The 17,631-nt window shown below is 34.0% G+C and overlaps 1 protein-coding gene across 1 annotated transcript; it reads left to right on the top strand.

Annotated features, from left to right (window-relative positions):
- The first annotated feature begins 568 nt into the window (after positions 1–568).
- LOC132555390 (cytochrome P450 4B1-like) lies at positions 569–15,960 on the top strand. The gene is made up of 9 exons (XM_060219738.1): positions 569–847; positions 9,801–9,925; positions 11,791–11,914; positions 12,398–12,530; positions 13,375–13,498; positions 13,732–13,927; positions 14,563–14,645; positions 15,515–15,580; positions 15,861–15,960. Exons 1-9 carry the CDS (start codon positions 569–571, stop codon positions 15,958–15,960), a joined length of 1,230 nt encoding a protein of 409 aa, XP_060075721.1.
- The last annotated feature ends 1,671 nt before the right edge of the window (positions 15,961–17,631 follow it).

Below are 17,631 nucleotides of genomic sequence, written 5' to 3'. Positions count from 1 at the left end.
AAGGGTCTAAATTGTTCTGTCGAATAAAATGTCGAAAATCAGAAAGGGAGGAACTCTTACTCCAGAATTAATAAATTTCGTCTTTTTTTCATATTCATATACTTATTCAATAAGTTATAACATATCATGCATATTACGGCTAGCCACGACGTCCATGAGCAGCGTCTACCACCTGTAATCTCAAAGATTGTACAAAAGATTCACAAGTGAAAGTACCATTGCTGTGTACCAGCTGCAGTAGAAATATTATGTTTCCTTACTTATTAAGAAAGGAGGGTTTCTTTAACTTCCCCTGATTCTTTGATAGAATAAGTGGAAAATCCTAGGATTTAGGACAAGAATAAGACTTTCTTTTATACGAATGGTATTGAATCACCAGAGTTAGCATGACAAAGAATAGTTTTATTATTCTCTATACCCTCAGGGCTTCTTTTAGAAGACTTGATACACATGGATGGGAACAACACAGATATTACATATTTTGATACAGAAAATAACTTGTATGAACAATGGACAGAATATATTCTAACAATTTCCAGTACGAAACAATGTTCTAGTTGAGTATCCTATGGTGGTGGCGGCGGTCCTCGCCTTCGTCATGTGGAAGCTTGTCGGATTCTCGTCACATGGAAGCTTGTCAGATTCTCGTCACATGGAAGGTTGTCGGATTCTCGTCGCATGGAAGCATGTCGGATTCTCGTCACATGGAAGCTTGTCGGATTCTCGTCACATGGAAGCTTGTCGGATTCTCGTCACATGGAAGCTTGTCAAACTCTTTGTACGGTACCAACAGTTATGTGTGGTATCTAACACGAGACGTCCATCGGTCCAGCGTAACATATATCAAGTAAGTTCATAGTAAGCTAGTAATGAACCTATTAGTTTGTCTACATAAATTCATGGCAATGTAAGTATACATTTAACAGTGGAACAGTGACCCTTATCAAAATCATTGTACATTTTTTTTGTGACACGTGCTACCCCTGCACTTTACTACATGTAACTTGTATGCTAAACCAACGAAGTACATATCATCATGTCTTATTCCATTCTCCAATTCTTTGAAATTAGGGCAAATTATTCACAAACAAAATACGATCACGAATTCCGGAAGGGTAAGTGTCTTCTTCATTGCTGAAAACCGCCTTGTAAACCTTGGTCAATTCAAGTAAGTAACGTGAAATTCCAAATGAGATTCAGTAAACAACAATATAACGAACAGACAAACCAACGAGCATCAAACACGTCTATCTTTATTTCTCACTAAGAAATAGAACATTTACCAATGTTATATTTGTGACAACCATAAACTTTCTCGAAACCATGTGTTGTTAGTCCATATGTCAGCTGTCAACATCTTACAAGAAAAACGTGATATTAGTACACAATAAACCTTAGAATATGGAATCAAATGCTTCATGTGAAAAACAGGTTTGGAAAGAAGGAGTGTTGCTCTCTAGAAATTGAAAATTGACAATAGGAGAATCGAAAACATTGCGCTATTTATATAGCTTAGTGCAACGTTGTCCCTCTTGGTTTCGTTTTTGGGAAAGATCAACTGAGATGAGCAGCTGATGTACAAGAGTCTGTCACATCCTTGGATTCCAGCCCTGGTAAAGATGTGTTATTTAAAAACAAATGAATAAGAAAAAGCCAAGTCTGTTATTTTTTTTTATCCAAATGGCTTAATAAATAAGCAACCATTATAAACATGTAACTAGCGATCTAAATTGTCTGTCATTCAAGTTCCTTTCACCTACCATAGCAACACATGTTATAGGGGCTGCTTGATGTTTCAAATGTGGCACTGCTATTTTATCTAAACAAGCCTTTTTATTTCAGTTTTCAAATAATTTAATAAGTTCTGGATAAGTTAAGACCACGTATGGTGGTCTTTTGGCTACTTTTCATAGGTCCTGGTTTCTTGTGTGTACATCCGGATGCAACTAGAGTTATCATGAAATCATCGGAACCCAAACCGCGAGACAAGGAATATATGTACCAACAGCTGATACCTTGGATAGGTGAGGATGTTCATACACTGTAACCCTTGTCCATTTCCTTGGCTAGCACAGAAAAACAAGAAACTAAAAATAACGCTAAAGTTTGGCTGCTCGTTATATCAATTGGAGAAATTACATATTGGGCGTGAGTTTTACTTTTTTTCTCCTGCTGACGTAATATCACTGAAATAATTATTGATATAAGGAATAGTTGATAAAACTACAAGGAAGATGTGATACCATTGCTGAATATGTGATCTCGCTACAGGGGATCAATAATATCATAATGAAAAGATGATACCACTACAGGGAACAGGTGATATCACAAAAAGGATTAAGTGTTTCACTACAGGGAATATGTGATACCCTAAAAACTCGAATATACGTCGCGGCTGATTTTCTTTAATATTGACTAAATGCAGGTTTATTTATATAGGAAACTACAGACTTATTTTCAGGTTTATCTTGGTTTTGAATTCAGCTTGTATTCAAAATTTTAAAGGAATCGCTATAAGAAATATTTATCATCACGAGGAATAGATGACATAGGTGAAATAGTTACTGTCTAGTGGTTTAGTTTTTATACACTCTATCTTCAGAATAGGGACTCCTAATAAGTAACGGTGAGAGGTGGGATAACAACAGGCGACTCCTTACTCCCTTTTCACTTTATGGTGCTGTTAAGATACATGACGATTTATTGGCAAGTATCTGAATTACTACGTGATGTTATTATCAATATTATCAGTATTTATTTTTTTCGAGAGAAATGGAACTTTCCGTATACTTGCTCTATACACTCGCTGTGAAATGCTTTTACGAGAGATAATTATGTACTTGAAATTACTGAAAAGTACAGATATGAATAATAAGACAGAAGGTTTAAAATTTCAGGAAAATTTGGCCAAATACTTCCCAGGAGGCAAGAGTGTGAAAATAGATGATACACACCTGATATCATGTGCTTTTCATACGACGGGAACATCCAGAAACAGGGGTTAGTAGTCAAAGATCCCTCGTTCATGAATTCATGGGAAACCCAAAAATGTTGAACTCAAAACTAAGTAAATGTTCTTGTCATGATTTGAAACAGAAAATCATATTATTTTTTTCCTCTTGTGAATTTTCCATTTCTGGATAGTAAATTTTCCTGCATCCCCAACCTATGGTATTTACATGTCACAATTGATTCGATACTCAAGAGCTTATTCACGATTTTCACGATTTAAAGATTTCAGCAACTGAGAGACGAAGTCATAACATGGATTTTGTAATTGATATAAAATAGTATTGGTTGTTTTACATGTATTTTAAACAACATGCCACCTTTGTGTAAAAGAAAACCGTAATATTTTCTATGTTCATCCATAACTCTAGAAAGGTGTAATAGGTATACAAAAATTTTAATACTATGCCAAGTTTCCTGGAAGGAAGTCGTCGGCATAGGTGTTGAGGAAGAGGAACACAGAATAATGTTTTGGTTGTGTACAGACAGAAAAGAAATGGAAGGTTCAGCACGTACATGAATACAACAGCGAGTACTTTATATGATAAAGAAGATAATCACATAGAGAGACATGGGTTTGATTTAATAATTTTCAAATCAAAACAATATTAATATAATCACAAAGATAATGCGGCATGATATGTTCAATTTGATTTTGCCATTGTCGCATTCTTATTTCATTTTAAAGCTGACTGAAATCCAGACATTTAAACATTGAACTGCTTTCAACTGGACAAAGGCAAATTTAAAGAAGCACGCTAGCGCTTTATGTTAACTTTGCCTTTGTCCAGTTGGCATTCGTCAGCCCATGAATGCCATTTGAAAGCAGTTCAATGCTTATATTTATCATCTGTGATTTTAATTCCATATTCACTATTTGTTTAAATTCAAAATTTCCCGCCTTTATCGTATACGAGATCTATGAACAGACTTATCCTATACTTCCGCATAAAAGAAATAGTGCGTTGAATAATAGTCTACACAACGAAAACAATATGTGCAATAAAACATTTTAATTAACATCAACAAAGCTATAATGCATAATACAATGTTTAAGTTAATGTTTGTGGTAGTTATATATATTATATTTTGATATCTTTTTGATATAATGTTAGTTTGTGAAGTTGTTACAAGCTTTAATATGAATATAAGCATGGTAGTTTAATCTAACGAGGAATGACATATATTATAAAACCGCTGTGAATGGTGTCCAATTAATGCCTTCAAGTCGAAGCAGAGTAACAGAAACTGTAGACCATGAACAATATTTCTAATTTTCCATACATATACTTAAATGGACTTGATTTCTTGGCTCGCTTTAGTCTAGTTCGTATATGCGTAGTACGATCGCGTGTACTACTTTTTATGCATGCCTAGTAATGTAAATATTTAGGCACACACTTCAAAACGCATGCGATATAAATTCAATATCCATTTTTATAATGTAAATCAGTTTCTATCCTTTTTAGGCCTCGATACCACATCATGAGGTCTGATTGGCCCGCTACCAAGACTACCAACAAATTGTTTTCGAAGAAGTAAACGTGGTCATGGGCGATAGGGAGGAAGTGGAGTGGTAACAGAGAGGAATTAGCATAGCACTTCATAAGTAAATATATTTTAAGAAAAAGGAGGGCAGGGCACAGGAATCATAACTCTTTGTTTGGTCTTTGTTATTTTTCACACTTAAATTTTGTCTCATTTGGGAAGCATAACCCGTCTCTGACGGCCCTTATTTATCTTTATATTGTATGCATTAAAAACTCAATATCATTTGTATTTGAAAGATATATATCTAGATGTTAACCCTGACGTGTTTAGAAATTAGCGACGGTGTATCGTGATTATACGATCGCAAATCTATGTTTGCTGATAATAACTTAAGTAAAATCACTACATATCGACACAAATTTAAACAGTTAATGCTGTTATCCCCATTCAAATTTATACAAATGTAAACAATGTTTTACCTCTGTATTTCCCATTCTGTACATTTTTAGCTCAAAGAAACCTGTTTTTAATTAATATCTTAACATACTTAAATTTCCAAGATCAAATCGGTATGTGTATTTTTTAGGTTGATATTAAATTGGAAAGAATATGCTATTGAATCATGGGCTAGTTTTTGGGCCGATTTGTCTCCCTTCATGTTGCATACAGAATTAGATTGCCAGATTATACCGAGTTGTCTCCCTTTGTGTTACATTGTTGTGTTGACTGGCATTTTGGCGTGTCAGATACTGGTAGGTTTGTTTATACAAAGCATTATATGATTGTTTATTAATGTATTAGATGTTTTATATCATAGCAAGTTTCTGCTTTTTTTGTTGTGTCACGTCAGACTTTACATATCTACATGTTATCTAATTCGAAGTAAAGTATTTTTGTCTGCATTACTTTGTTCTATACTTCTCGTTTTATCGTTGTAGATTCAAGGTAGTTGTTGACCCAACCCAACCCGTTCGTAAGACTTATTCTAAGGGCAGAACATGGAATCCATACTTTCGTTGAAATGTCAGACTTAAACGGATCTTTGAGTATGCATATTATCTGATGAACTAAATAGATAAAAATTCAAGGTAGAAATGTCAGTATATTAAGTTCATGGTCACAACGTTATCATATTTATAACAGGGACAAAAACAGTTAATATATATATATATACCCGCACTTAAAGTTATTAGCAACTCCACACTTTAAGGTAAGTGTTTTCATGACCATATATCAATTTACTTACATATAATGAAAATACTTACGATGGACGTATGTGCGTCTAACGATATGAGACCGAGAGAGCGCAATGTGTCACCGATGTTTACGTCAATATTTGTTAATTTGACTACTTGTGGATTGAATTGCAGTATACATTTAGTGATTTTAATGTTCTGTAGACGATTGTTCTATTTGTGAACAAGTTCACCCGTTTGTTTTGTTTTTGATCTATTTTCTTGTTTCATGTTTTAGTGTGTCCCGATCATCAAACCGAAAATTAGATAAACAGGAAAGCAAATAAATGAGATCGACAGGAAACCAAATACGCTTTGATCCTGAATGGATGAATTTGTCTTTCTCAAATCAGTTGTTGGTATTTTTGTTTTCAAATATATAAATTGTTGAAACTTGTTTTAATTTTCACAGGAATGCTGGAGACCAGGATACTTTTTTTAACCAGTCGATAGGTCTGACAAGGCTGACCACATAAGCAGTTTGTTGGTTGGTAGGCTCCACTCCCTCTGTATTGAATTTCCACACACAAAAAAGTATGTATCCTACCTATATTCGGGTTTCCATGTTATAACTCAAGACCAAATGTATTTATCTTTAAAACTTTAAACATCTGGAGCAAAGTATCAGTTATACATGTAATATCTCGTTTATATGACAGACAGTCGTGTAAAACTGCTATCACGAATCAAATATTTACTTAGCGATGAACTGCTGGCCTACATTGACAAAAATATGACACTTTTCTCATATCAGATTGGACGAGAAGGTCACAACAATTTCAATGTCACTCTGTATGATCCGGTAATTTGTAGTCTTTCTTTATCTTGATCTTATTTTTATTCATTGTGCCCTACTTTCGTACTTTTTAATGTTATTATTATCACTTCAAATGACACCATTTTCACTTCCCGAACCACCAATTGATTTACATAAACTTAAAATCAAAACCTGTATATTTCTACCTTTTATGCTTCCTTGGTATTGTCAGAGGGATGGGTCAAGTCATAGATTGGTTTTATTTGAAGAAACACCAACGCTGTCATTCAGCTACTGATTTTGTATTCAGAGGCTGGCTTAGGGCCGAACGCTAAAGATCCTTTTGCAATTACTGTATAATTGCAGTTTGCGCAGGGTCCAGAGTGTAACTCTTCTCAGTAGTCTTAAATACAGGACATTCTCAGCCAAAGAAACATAATTGTTTTCTAATACGTTTGGCTTTAGAGTGCTCAATAGACAAAATATTTTCAACAATGAAAAGTAGAAGGATAATAAAGTCTAATAAAACACCTAATCTTGGTTAATCTTAATCAATAAAATCAATAACTCCAATCAAGTGACCAACCATATGGATGCATCCAAAGACACCTGATCTTACCTATACAGGTAAAATACACTTATCCAACACATACGCGTATAAAGAAATTCAAAATTGTCAAACAAATGCCAAAAACAGGGAGATAAACCTTCCCCAGGATTTATAATGTTTACATACATACACACGTACATGCCTATAGTCTGAACGGTGTCACTATTCCAACGCATTAGAAAATGGCATGCAGATTATGGCAAACCTCCAAGTCCAATACTTTCATAACCTTTTAATAACCTCACGATAGATTTGTAAATCATGTCTGAAGGTGATGGGTTATATGGAATGTTCCAAAAACTTCACCACGACTTCACATACATGAATGAGAATTACAACATTACGTATTTGTTACAGAAATAGTTTAAATGAACAATGGATATAATATGTAATATCCAGTGATAAACAAAATGAATCCGAGTGTCAAATTTCTCCAGGTTTCTCAACACATCGGTCCACCATGAGTTCAGCTCTTCAGGTGTTGGTGGCTGTGATTTTCGTCTTCCTAGTATGGAGGTTTGTCAGATTCCTTGTTTGGTACAAGCATATATGTGCCGTATCTAAACACGTGACACCTATCGGTCCAATTCACTGGTTCTGGGGTAATCTCCATCAAGTAAGTATCATAAGAGGAAGTGTAATAACTGCTTTTCTAGTCCGTACCCAATATAACAATTCGACTACTGAGTGACTATTTTCGTCCCTGATGTAACGTTTACGCTCAAAGAACAAAGAGAATACTAACCCCTCTTAATTCATACTCAAATTTGATAAAGTTGAGGCAAATTAGGACCAAAAGAAAGTTTTACGAGCATCAAACACTTTCATCTTAACATCACACTAAGAAATAGAATATTGACCATCGATCTCTCTATTTTGTGAATTAAACTATGAGCTGTCGACATCTTGCATGCAAATACTGATATTCGTAACAATCCTTTGAATATCGGATGTCGGCTGTTGCTGTCTAGCAATTAAAAGTTGAAAATAGAGGATAGGGGATGGAAATTAATGTGCTTATCACATGTTTTTTTAAGTTGTGTTATACAAAATATTGCTCATTACAAAAAGAACCATGATATAACTAACCATCTAATGTGTCTCATTTTCAAGTCCGTTCATCTCCTATGGCAGTTTATTGAATTTTGTATGCGGGTTTGCTATTTTGTCTCATAAAAAACACTTTTTTGTCTTTAGTTTAAAAATTTTAAAGAATTTAACCAGCAATTGTTCGGGGTTGTGGAAAAGTCCAGACCACGTATGGTGGTCTTTTGGCGACTTTTCATAAGTCCTGGTTTCTTGTGTGTACATCCGGATGCAACAAGAGTTATCATGAAATCATCGGAACCCAAACCGCGAGACAACGAATCTATATACCAACAGCTGATACCTTGGATAGGTGAGGATGTTCATATCTCTTGTCCATATCCTATGCTACCAAGGAGCAAAAGGAAACTAATAAAGTTGCCGAAATTTTCCTGTTCATTTCTATAATGATCATCACATATCAGGCGGCAGTTTTATTCTATTAGAATGATATCGCCTCATCATTATCATTTACTATCTTATTTCTCATCTTGTCAAATTAGTATCTACTTCATATCTTACAGTGGCACATGGTTGTTATAGGCCTTTTTACAGTGCATAACGCAGTTATCGTTCCTTCCGATGGGTCTCGCGAGCTAAAAATGGAGCAACATAAACACCGCCAAGATATTATTACCGCACAACCTGCTTCTAATTTGACTTGATTTATTATTTTTCAAAAAAATGCGAAGCCGTATGTGGGAGCAGATATAACTCACATTCTTATCATGATAAGATAAGATTCCAGCTGGGGCACATTTTTCACGGAATAAACACAATAACCCTGGAATTTTAAAACTGCTTCCGCACGTGACTTCATTCTTTTTAATTCAGATCAATTTAAATGTCAAGTTTAGCGATATATGCTCGGGAAAAGTTTATGTCGGCATAATTAAGTATCGATGCATCTCCCAAATGTTCGAACCTTTCAATGTTAATAATATATTCATACCAACAGTAACTCATAAAAACATCGTAAAATTGAGCATCGTTGCTATTTATATTTCGACATTATAGAAATAGGACTGGTTTTCTTATTTATACAATGTTATTCAAATTGCTTCATACATCACCAGGAATATAGCATACTACTTGTAAGATATATCCTCTACAGTCGATGTTGTTTGAGATGTTGCCCCACCACAAACAGTTTGTCGTGTATTCCATTGTTCGTGCTTAAATTGCACTTATGTTTGGCATTAATACATAGTTAGACGCACAAAAACAATTACAGTGGATTACTTATATATTCTATACGCTCTTCCATCAGGCGAGGGACTCCTGATAAGTAACGGTAAGAAGTGGGATAGGAACAGGCGACTCCTTACTCCGGCTTTTCACTTCGACGTGCTACGCCCCTACATTAAGATATATAATAAAGTTGCCGACGATTTATTGGTAAATAATTCAAGCACAATGCGATGTTATTTTCTTTTCGAAAAATGGAAGCTTGCCATAAATTACAGTAATTTCTCTATGTATTCGATGAAAAGAGCTTTAGTGAGATGTAATTATGTATTTGAAATGGAAATTTCAGAAAATTACTAATCTGATGGTAAAGAAACCTAGTATTAAGCAAATTGCATGATTTACGGACAGTTTAAAATTTCAGGAAAATCTGGAAAAAGACTCTAAAGGAGGCAGAAGTGTGGAAATATACGATGCAGTGGGTCTTGCCACACTTGATACTATGCTACAATGTGCTTTTTCCTACGATGGGAACGTCCAGAAACAGGGGTAAGTCAATATCAGGCGTTCATAGAATAAAGAGAAGCATGAAAATAGTGAACCGTCACAGAACAAAATATATGTTCTAGTCGAGTATTTAGAAATGAGGATCAGTGCTATATTGTATATCTAAAACAGACTTGGTTGCTGACATTTTCATCCTATCTGCTTACCATAGAGAAGCGTTCCACAATGCAATTAGATTCTTGAATAGAGGATGTGTAACTCTTTTTCCTACGATTGCCCATGAAAGACGATTATTCATGAGATCTAACTCTTCTTTCCTCTGAGAAAAGACAGCTACCACACGATAAGGTCGTGTTATCATTTCATGCGGCACAACCATGTCACATTCGGGCGATGTCATCATTTTTATGCATAATTAATCGCGGGTCATTTCTCTGGCGTAATGTATGCATACATACCACGACCTCCAATAACAGTGCAAAGTTTGAACAAAAGATAATCCATCACCTTCACGTGATAAGCGCAAAGTTATCTCAAGCCGACAGCAGTATTGTTTAGTTTATACGAGACCTTGCATATGTGGGAACACTAACAGCTGTAAAAGTGTATCAATGCGTGCAAGTTCTCAACAGATGTGTCGTGCGGGAGAAAAAAATGAAAAAATCCTTAACCCTTTTGAAAGAGTGTTGTGATGCAGCACTCCTCAAGCCTCGGTCTGATTTTCCTTCATGGATGATTCTATTCAATGATATTATGGAGAATATCAGCTTCTTTTTTATAATTTCCATGAAAATAGTATTTGTCGTTTAATATGTATACATATTGAAATTAACATTATACCATTATATAGAAGACAGATATGATAACATTTTTAAGTTCATCTTGAATCCTAGAAAGATGTTTTACGTAAGCTGAATGTTAGTTAACACTATGCCAGGAACGAAACCACCAGGGCTAGGAATGGAATCTTAACACGTACAGGAACAGACCAGCTTATTCTGCAATTGAATCTTTATTATTCATATGTGTATATAAAACAGTATGAAACCTTGGTTGGTGTTTATTCATATTCGTTTTATGAATTTTATTAGGGTAATGACATTACAGTATTCGATGCGGGTTTGCCGCTTTCATATTTTACCAGCTATTTCACATTCATTACCTTAGATTTACTCCAAGCTCAAATACAGACATTAGCTCAAGGCCTTATCAGAGAAAGCCTTGATCAATATGCTTTTGACAGCGTGGCGTCACATCGATAATTTTCATGATTTCAAGGCATTTTTGAACGTCTTCAGCAAAGACACAAAGACATGGTGAATTGGTGACAACATATGTCTTAGATGCTGAAAAAACATATAAATTGAAGGATCAATGAATAAATTATAGCTGTATACACTTTGATATAACGCGCCTTGATAAAAAAATCGTTCTCTTTTTCGCAGTGACAGTCATCCGTATGTCTTGGCAGTTCAAAAGTTGTCAGAGATTGCATCGAACCGGGTTTTGTAAGTAAATGTAGTAATGAAAGTTTAAATGTTCTAAGTAAATACAATAACACTTCTTTATTCATATTTTTAATATTTTTTAGTTGTTTATTCTTTCTTTGAAACGGTATTTATGGCACATAAATCATGATCTAAGTTCGTTATGTTATGATAAATAGTAGATTCAGTTTGTTTCTGAAATAGATTCAATATCAGTTTGTTAGGAACTCTTTATGAACATTAAAACGAAAATCTACACCCAACATTATTTCGTTTTTCGCGAGACCATCGTTAGGCGCGTAACAAATAAGACGACAAACTACAACTGATAGTCCTTTTCATGGAAAAAGGCAGTACTGATCACTATGAAACACTTATAATATTTATCAGGACTGCACTGTTTGTGCTTTACATTTTCAGGAAACCTTGGTTGCAATGGTACTGGGTTTTCAGGTTAACATCGGAGGGAAGGAAATTCGCTCGTCTTGTAAATTACGTTCACGAATTCGCAGAAAGTCTCATCTCTCGAAGAAGAAAGGAATTGGTGATTGATCTTCTCATTGCTGCTTGTTTATGTATTTTTAATCTGTCTCATTTATGCTTGTTTATGCATTTTTATCTGTCTCATTGCTGCTAATTGATGTATTTATCTGTCTGGTTGATGCATTTTATGGATTATTATCTGTCTAATTGATACTTGTTTGCGTATTTTGATCCGTCTCATCGCTGCTTGCTTGTTTATGTTTTTCTTTATCTGTTTCAATGATGGTTTTTTCCCTTTATACTTTCAAGTGTTTCTAATTCAATTTCTATAAACACTAAACAGTGATCAAAATCACTTCGAATGATGACAAAAATTAATAATTAAGTGTTCAGGCCTGATGAAACATTTGTAAAACGAAATCCATAAATGAGAGAGCTAAAACCAAATTAAAAATTAAAAAAACTGATATCTGATAGAAGTATTATATAAATATATATATATATATATGCCTGTTATAACGTAGCTCTTATTTGATTTGTTCAGGAAAATGACCCTACCCTTTTAGAGAAGAGGAATTTAGACTTCCTAGACATTCTCTTGGCAGCTAAAGATGAACATGGAGTGGGGTTACTGGACCTGGAGATCCGTCATGAGTGTGATACTTTCTTGTTTGAAGGTCAGAGTAAAGTATATGAGGATTTTTTACATTATGCCTGTGAAAAAAAGAAAATAACACTTTTAAAAAGTTTTCTCTAAATGAAATATGACGACAGAACTTTTCCTATGATAATGACTTTAAGTATTGAACACTTAAAATGATGCTTTCTATTCTACACATTGGATTTTTTCCGTTTAGTTGCAAATGAAGCAAATGTTTAAAAAAAAGTCTACTTTTCACTAAACGTTACTTTGTTTCTCTTTATTTCTTTTTATTGAGATCGTGGCACACTATGGCAGCGGTTGTTATAATAGAAGGGAATTAAACAGTAACCTGATACTGTTTTTGTGGAAATTTGAAATTGTGTTACAGAATGTCTTTTTTGTATTTAATTTTTGATTTAGGAACCATTTTATCTGATGTTTTCCAGATATATTTTTGCTAAATATTTGTCTCCAAATAGCACACATTACTGATTTTGGTTCTTGTAGGTCTGTATCAACCATATCCACAGTCTCGATTCCTCAGTATTGAAACCATTTATTATTTGTTGTGCAAATATCAATCGTTGACCATTTAGAAATTAGTGCGAAAGGATAGAAATTCGGACATTTCATTTTATGATTTTAGGGTTTTGTTGAAATGGAATCCTCTGGAGTTAATGTTACTTGTGAAGTTGAGACGGGGTAGGGCGGCTTAAGTTGTAGACCAAGAACCATACTTCGAATTATTCCTATTTTGTTACTCTTGTTTCTTAACAAGCTCCGTTTTATTCGATCATGTTTAGCTGCGACAACAATATCAAATAGATTGATTTGTTGGCAGTATAAGTTAAGTGTTAAACATTCTATATTTCCTTCAGGCCACGATACGACGTCATCAGGTCTAAGCTGGGCCATTTTCTGCTTGGCCCGCTACCCAGACTACCAACAAATGGTTTTCGAGGAAGTAAATGAGGTCATGGGGGATAGAGCTGAAGTGGAGTGGTAATTAGTATGGTTCATTTCAACATCAATGTTTGTAACTGTTTGAATCGAAAAAGAATCTTAAGTGTGGGCCAGTATAACTGTGCACACTGCGTTGATCTTTTTTGGTAACATATTGCCAATCTGCGGAAATTTAAATTGATGTTTATGTCGGGAAAGTATGTGAAAGTAAAGTATTATAAACTTTGAGGATATTTTTAATCTTATTTAATATGTTACTATGTACTCTTCAGGGGTGACCTCCCAAAAACACCAAAGCTAACCATGTTCCTTAAGGAAGTTCTGAGAATGTATTCGCCAGTTACAGGGGTTTCCCGCGGACTCACTAAACCTGTGGAAATAGACGGAGTTGTATATCCAGCTGACACACAGATTAGCGTCAGTATAGGAGGCATGCACTGCCATCCTGAGGTCTGGACAGATCACAAAGTATGTATATCGCAATTCAGAGATGAAGATATGGACTGACACCTTCTATTCGAAGATAACGCAGAAGTGTAGTCATAGGTACATAACAATAAATAACCAAACGATTTTGTGTTTCTGTGTCCAAATATCGACTAATAAAGTTTGATCCAAGGGGTTAATACGTAAATGACCTGATGTATTGTTGTCAATATATTTATATAGATAATCGAGAAAAACATTTCACTCCGATCGAACTTTCAACCTACATGATTAATCTGATCGTTCTCCACGAACATAGTACTGGTAAAGGATTATGTGACGTAAAATATATATTTTTGTAATTTGTAATTTTCGTTGTTTCCAAAAAAGGGGTGGGGGTTGGGAATGGAAAAGATATAAAACATGGGGAGGGGATACTTCTTTGTGTATTCTGCGGACATCTGATGAATAGAAATAGTTTGATAATTCTACTGCTACTAATCTAAGCAGGTCATAGGTTTACTTTCAAAATCAAAGAAAATAAATTTACAAGGAATATTAATAATTTTGCAGTAAATGTAGGAATAAGCATTCTCCTTCCTCTGCAATCTTCGAATTTTCTGCTATTAACCTATATCATATTAGATAGAATATCGAAAGTTTTCGTTTACTTTTAGACATTTAAGCCAGAGAGGTTCCTAGAGGAAAATTCTCACGAAAGAGATCCGTTCAGCTTTGTTCCATTTGCAGCTGGACCGAGGTGAGTTGTTTCGCTTATGCAACAATACCTTAGCTTCACATACGACCCAAGCAGCTATTTCTTAGGTACTGTATTAAACATTGAGTAACAGGTATTATATAAACCATTGGGTAAGAGATATGATATTACACATTAGGTAAGAGGTATGATATTAAACATTGGGTAAGGGATATGATATTAAACGTTAGGTAAGAGATATGATATTAAACATTGGGTAAGAGGTATGATATTAAACATTGGGTTAGAGGTATGATATTAAACATTGGGTTAGAGGTATGATATTAAACATTGGGTTAGAGGTATGATATTAAACATTGGGTGAGAAGTATGCTATTAAACATTGGGTTAGAGGTATGATATTAAAATTGGGTAAGAGGTATGATATTAAACATTGGGTTAGAGGTATGATATTAAACATTGGGTAAGAGGTATGATATTAAACATTGGGTAAGAGGTATGATATTAAACATTGGGTTAGAGGTATGATATTAAAATTGGGTAAGAGGTATGATATTAAAATTGGGTAAGAGGTATGATATTAAACATTGGGTTAGAGGTATGATATTAAACATTGGGTTAGAGGTATGATATTAAACATTGGGTTAGAGGTATGATATTAAACATTGGGTTAGAGGTATGATATTAAAATTGGGTTAGAGGTATGGTATTAAACATTGGGTTAGAGGTATGATATCAAACATTGGGTTAGAGGTATGATATTAAAATTGTGTAAGAGGCATGATATTAAACATTGGGTTAGAGGTATGGTATTAAACATTGGGTTAGAGGTATGATATCGGAAAATGACGATAGCTTTATTTTGATATTCATGATCACTTTAAAAAAACTTACATTTCCTTTCATTCCAGAAATTGCATTGGCCAGAACTTTGCAATGAATGAAATGAAGGTGATCATTTCAAGGGTCGTACGAAGGTACGTTTATCAAATTATACCGATTTGTCTCCCTTCGTATCGCATACAAGATTAGATTGTCAGATTATACCGAGTTGTCTCCCTTCGTGTTGGATTGTTTTTACCAAACATTACATAATTGTTTATGTATGTTTGGGAAATGGGATGTTTTCCTACTATTTGGTTTTGTCACGTCAGACTCTTACATATTTACATGTTATATAAGATGTCTATCCTAATATTGAAATAAAAAAAATTGTCGCCATTGTTTTATTCTATTCTCCTCGTTTTATCGTTGTAGATTCAAGGTTGTGTTTGACCCAACCCATGAAGCAATCCCGTTCGTAAAACTGATTCTAAAGGCGGAACATGGAATAAAAGTTTATCTGGAGGACCGATGATATATAATACGGTGTCCGAACAAAATCAGCGTTAACTCTCTCAGTGTTTCATTGATAAAACTGTGTTTTAGAGGATAAAATGTGTTCTCATCTGTAAAGATGATCATCAAAACAAGGACACAAAAATAATGAACGATTTAATTTATGTTTGATGATATATCATGATACGGTGACTATAAATATAATGTTGTAAAATGTGACTGTTTCAAACTTGAAAATGGCAATATAAATAAATGGTTTTGAATAATTTCAACAAGCGCAAATTTTGCTTTGAAATTTCATAAACAACAGTAAAACATGTAACAACATGCATTATTTTTCTAATGATAATTAAGTACGATTATATAGTTTACATCTCTCTGAGAGTAAAACATACAAGGTAAATGATACGTAATCCAGTTGTGGGATTTTACAACTCACCAAAAAAATCCTCCATACATTGTCTGCACATCGCACGATACGGTATCTAGCGCACATTCTCTGCGTTTCGAAAAAAATAGTAAATAAATATTACGGATTAAACAGAAAACGGAAATAGCGATCGTAGGCCAATTAGTGTTGATAAGTGATTGATATAAAATCGATATACATTTTTTTATGATGAATGTCTGTACGCTAAGACTGGTCACTGTTCAATTTTTAAAACAAAACTCTCTTACGAGTGAATATGACTATCTAATCTATATCTGATAGACCTATATGCGTTTGACCTAAAAATACATGGCTTAATTAGGAAATGTAGTGAACTGTACTAAAATCACTCAAGAAAATAAATGAGACACATAACACACTCATTCATAAATTATTTCTAAATTCATATTAACCACGAAGGAATCGCACATCGTACGCTGTGCTACCCAACAACTGTAGTTAGATAATATATATCGGACAATTAGAAATCAATACATCAATAATCATGTAATGAAAATATTATTACTTACAAATTCACATTATTAATCCCCGTGACAATTAGATAAATTCAATGTACATTTATTTGTAGATGAATATATCAGTGATAAAGCAGTCATTTTATAAAGTATATATATCTAATTATTTCACAAAGGAAACGGACAAAAACAATAGTTATCAAATGAAAGTTTTTTTCTACAAACTGTCACAATCATTATCTTACAGCATCAAAGAAAGATATATGCTTGATTTTCAAACTATAAAAGTTCTATTTTGGGTGCATATCACAAATAACCACAGAATTAGCAAACTGCCTAAAACCTGTGTATATATAACTGACTAACTGTAGTCTTTTTCACTGTAAACGCAATTGCGGTGAATGCTTTATAAGCTTATGAATCAGCAATGAACCAATTAAATTGGACTTTAAAACTACACACAACACATATATGTAAGCGGACTTAATCCTTCCGTTACCATATATCTCAAGTATAGTAAAGTACAAGTAAAGTATAAAGGACATCAGCTAACATCTAATAGCTGTATGTAAATATATGCAATTACGGCTGGTTATTTATCAGAGTTTAAAGAGTAAACAGATTGAACATTTTAAAACACGACAAAGCGGCATTACGCTATTAGAAAAATACAATTACATTCTTGCATATGATATTGCAAAATGTTTTGACCTGTAAAAAGCAGAGAAATGATACTTAAATTATTATTAATTATCTTTAGACTATCAAAACAATTCTATATCAA

The sequence above is a fragment of the Ylistrum balloti genome, unplaced genomic scaffold (assembly GCF_031769215.1).
Source record: "Ylistrum balloti isolate Yb309-2 unplaced genomic scaffold, AGI_CSIRO_Ybal_v1 Utg370482, whole genome shotgun sequence".
NCBI lineage: Eukaryota > Metazoa > Mollusca > Bivalvia > Pectinida > Pectinidae > Ylistrum > Ylistrum balloti.
The sequence above is the reverse complement of the archived record's forward strand: the minus strand, read 5'-3'. Positions and strand labels throughout refer to the sequence as shown.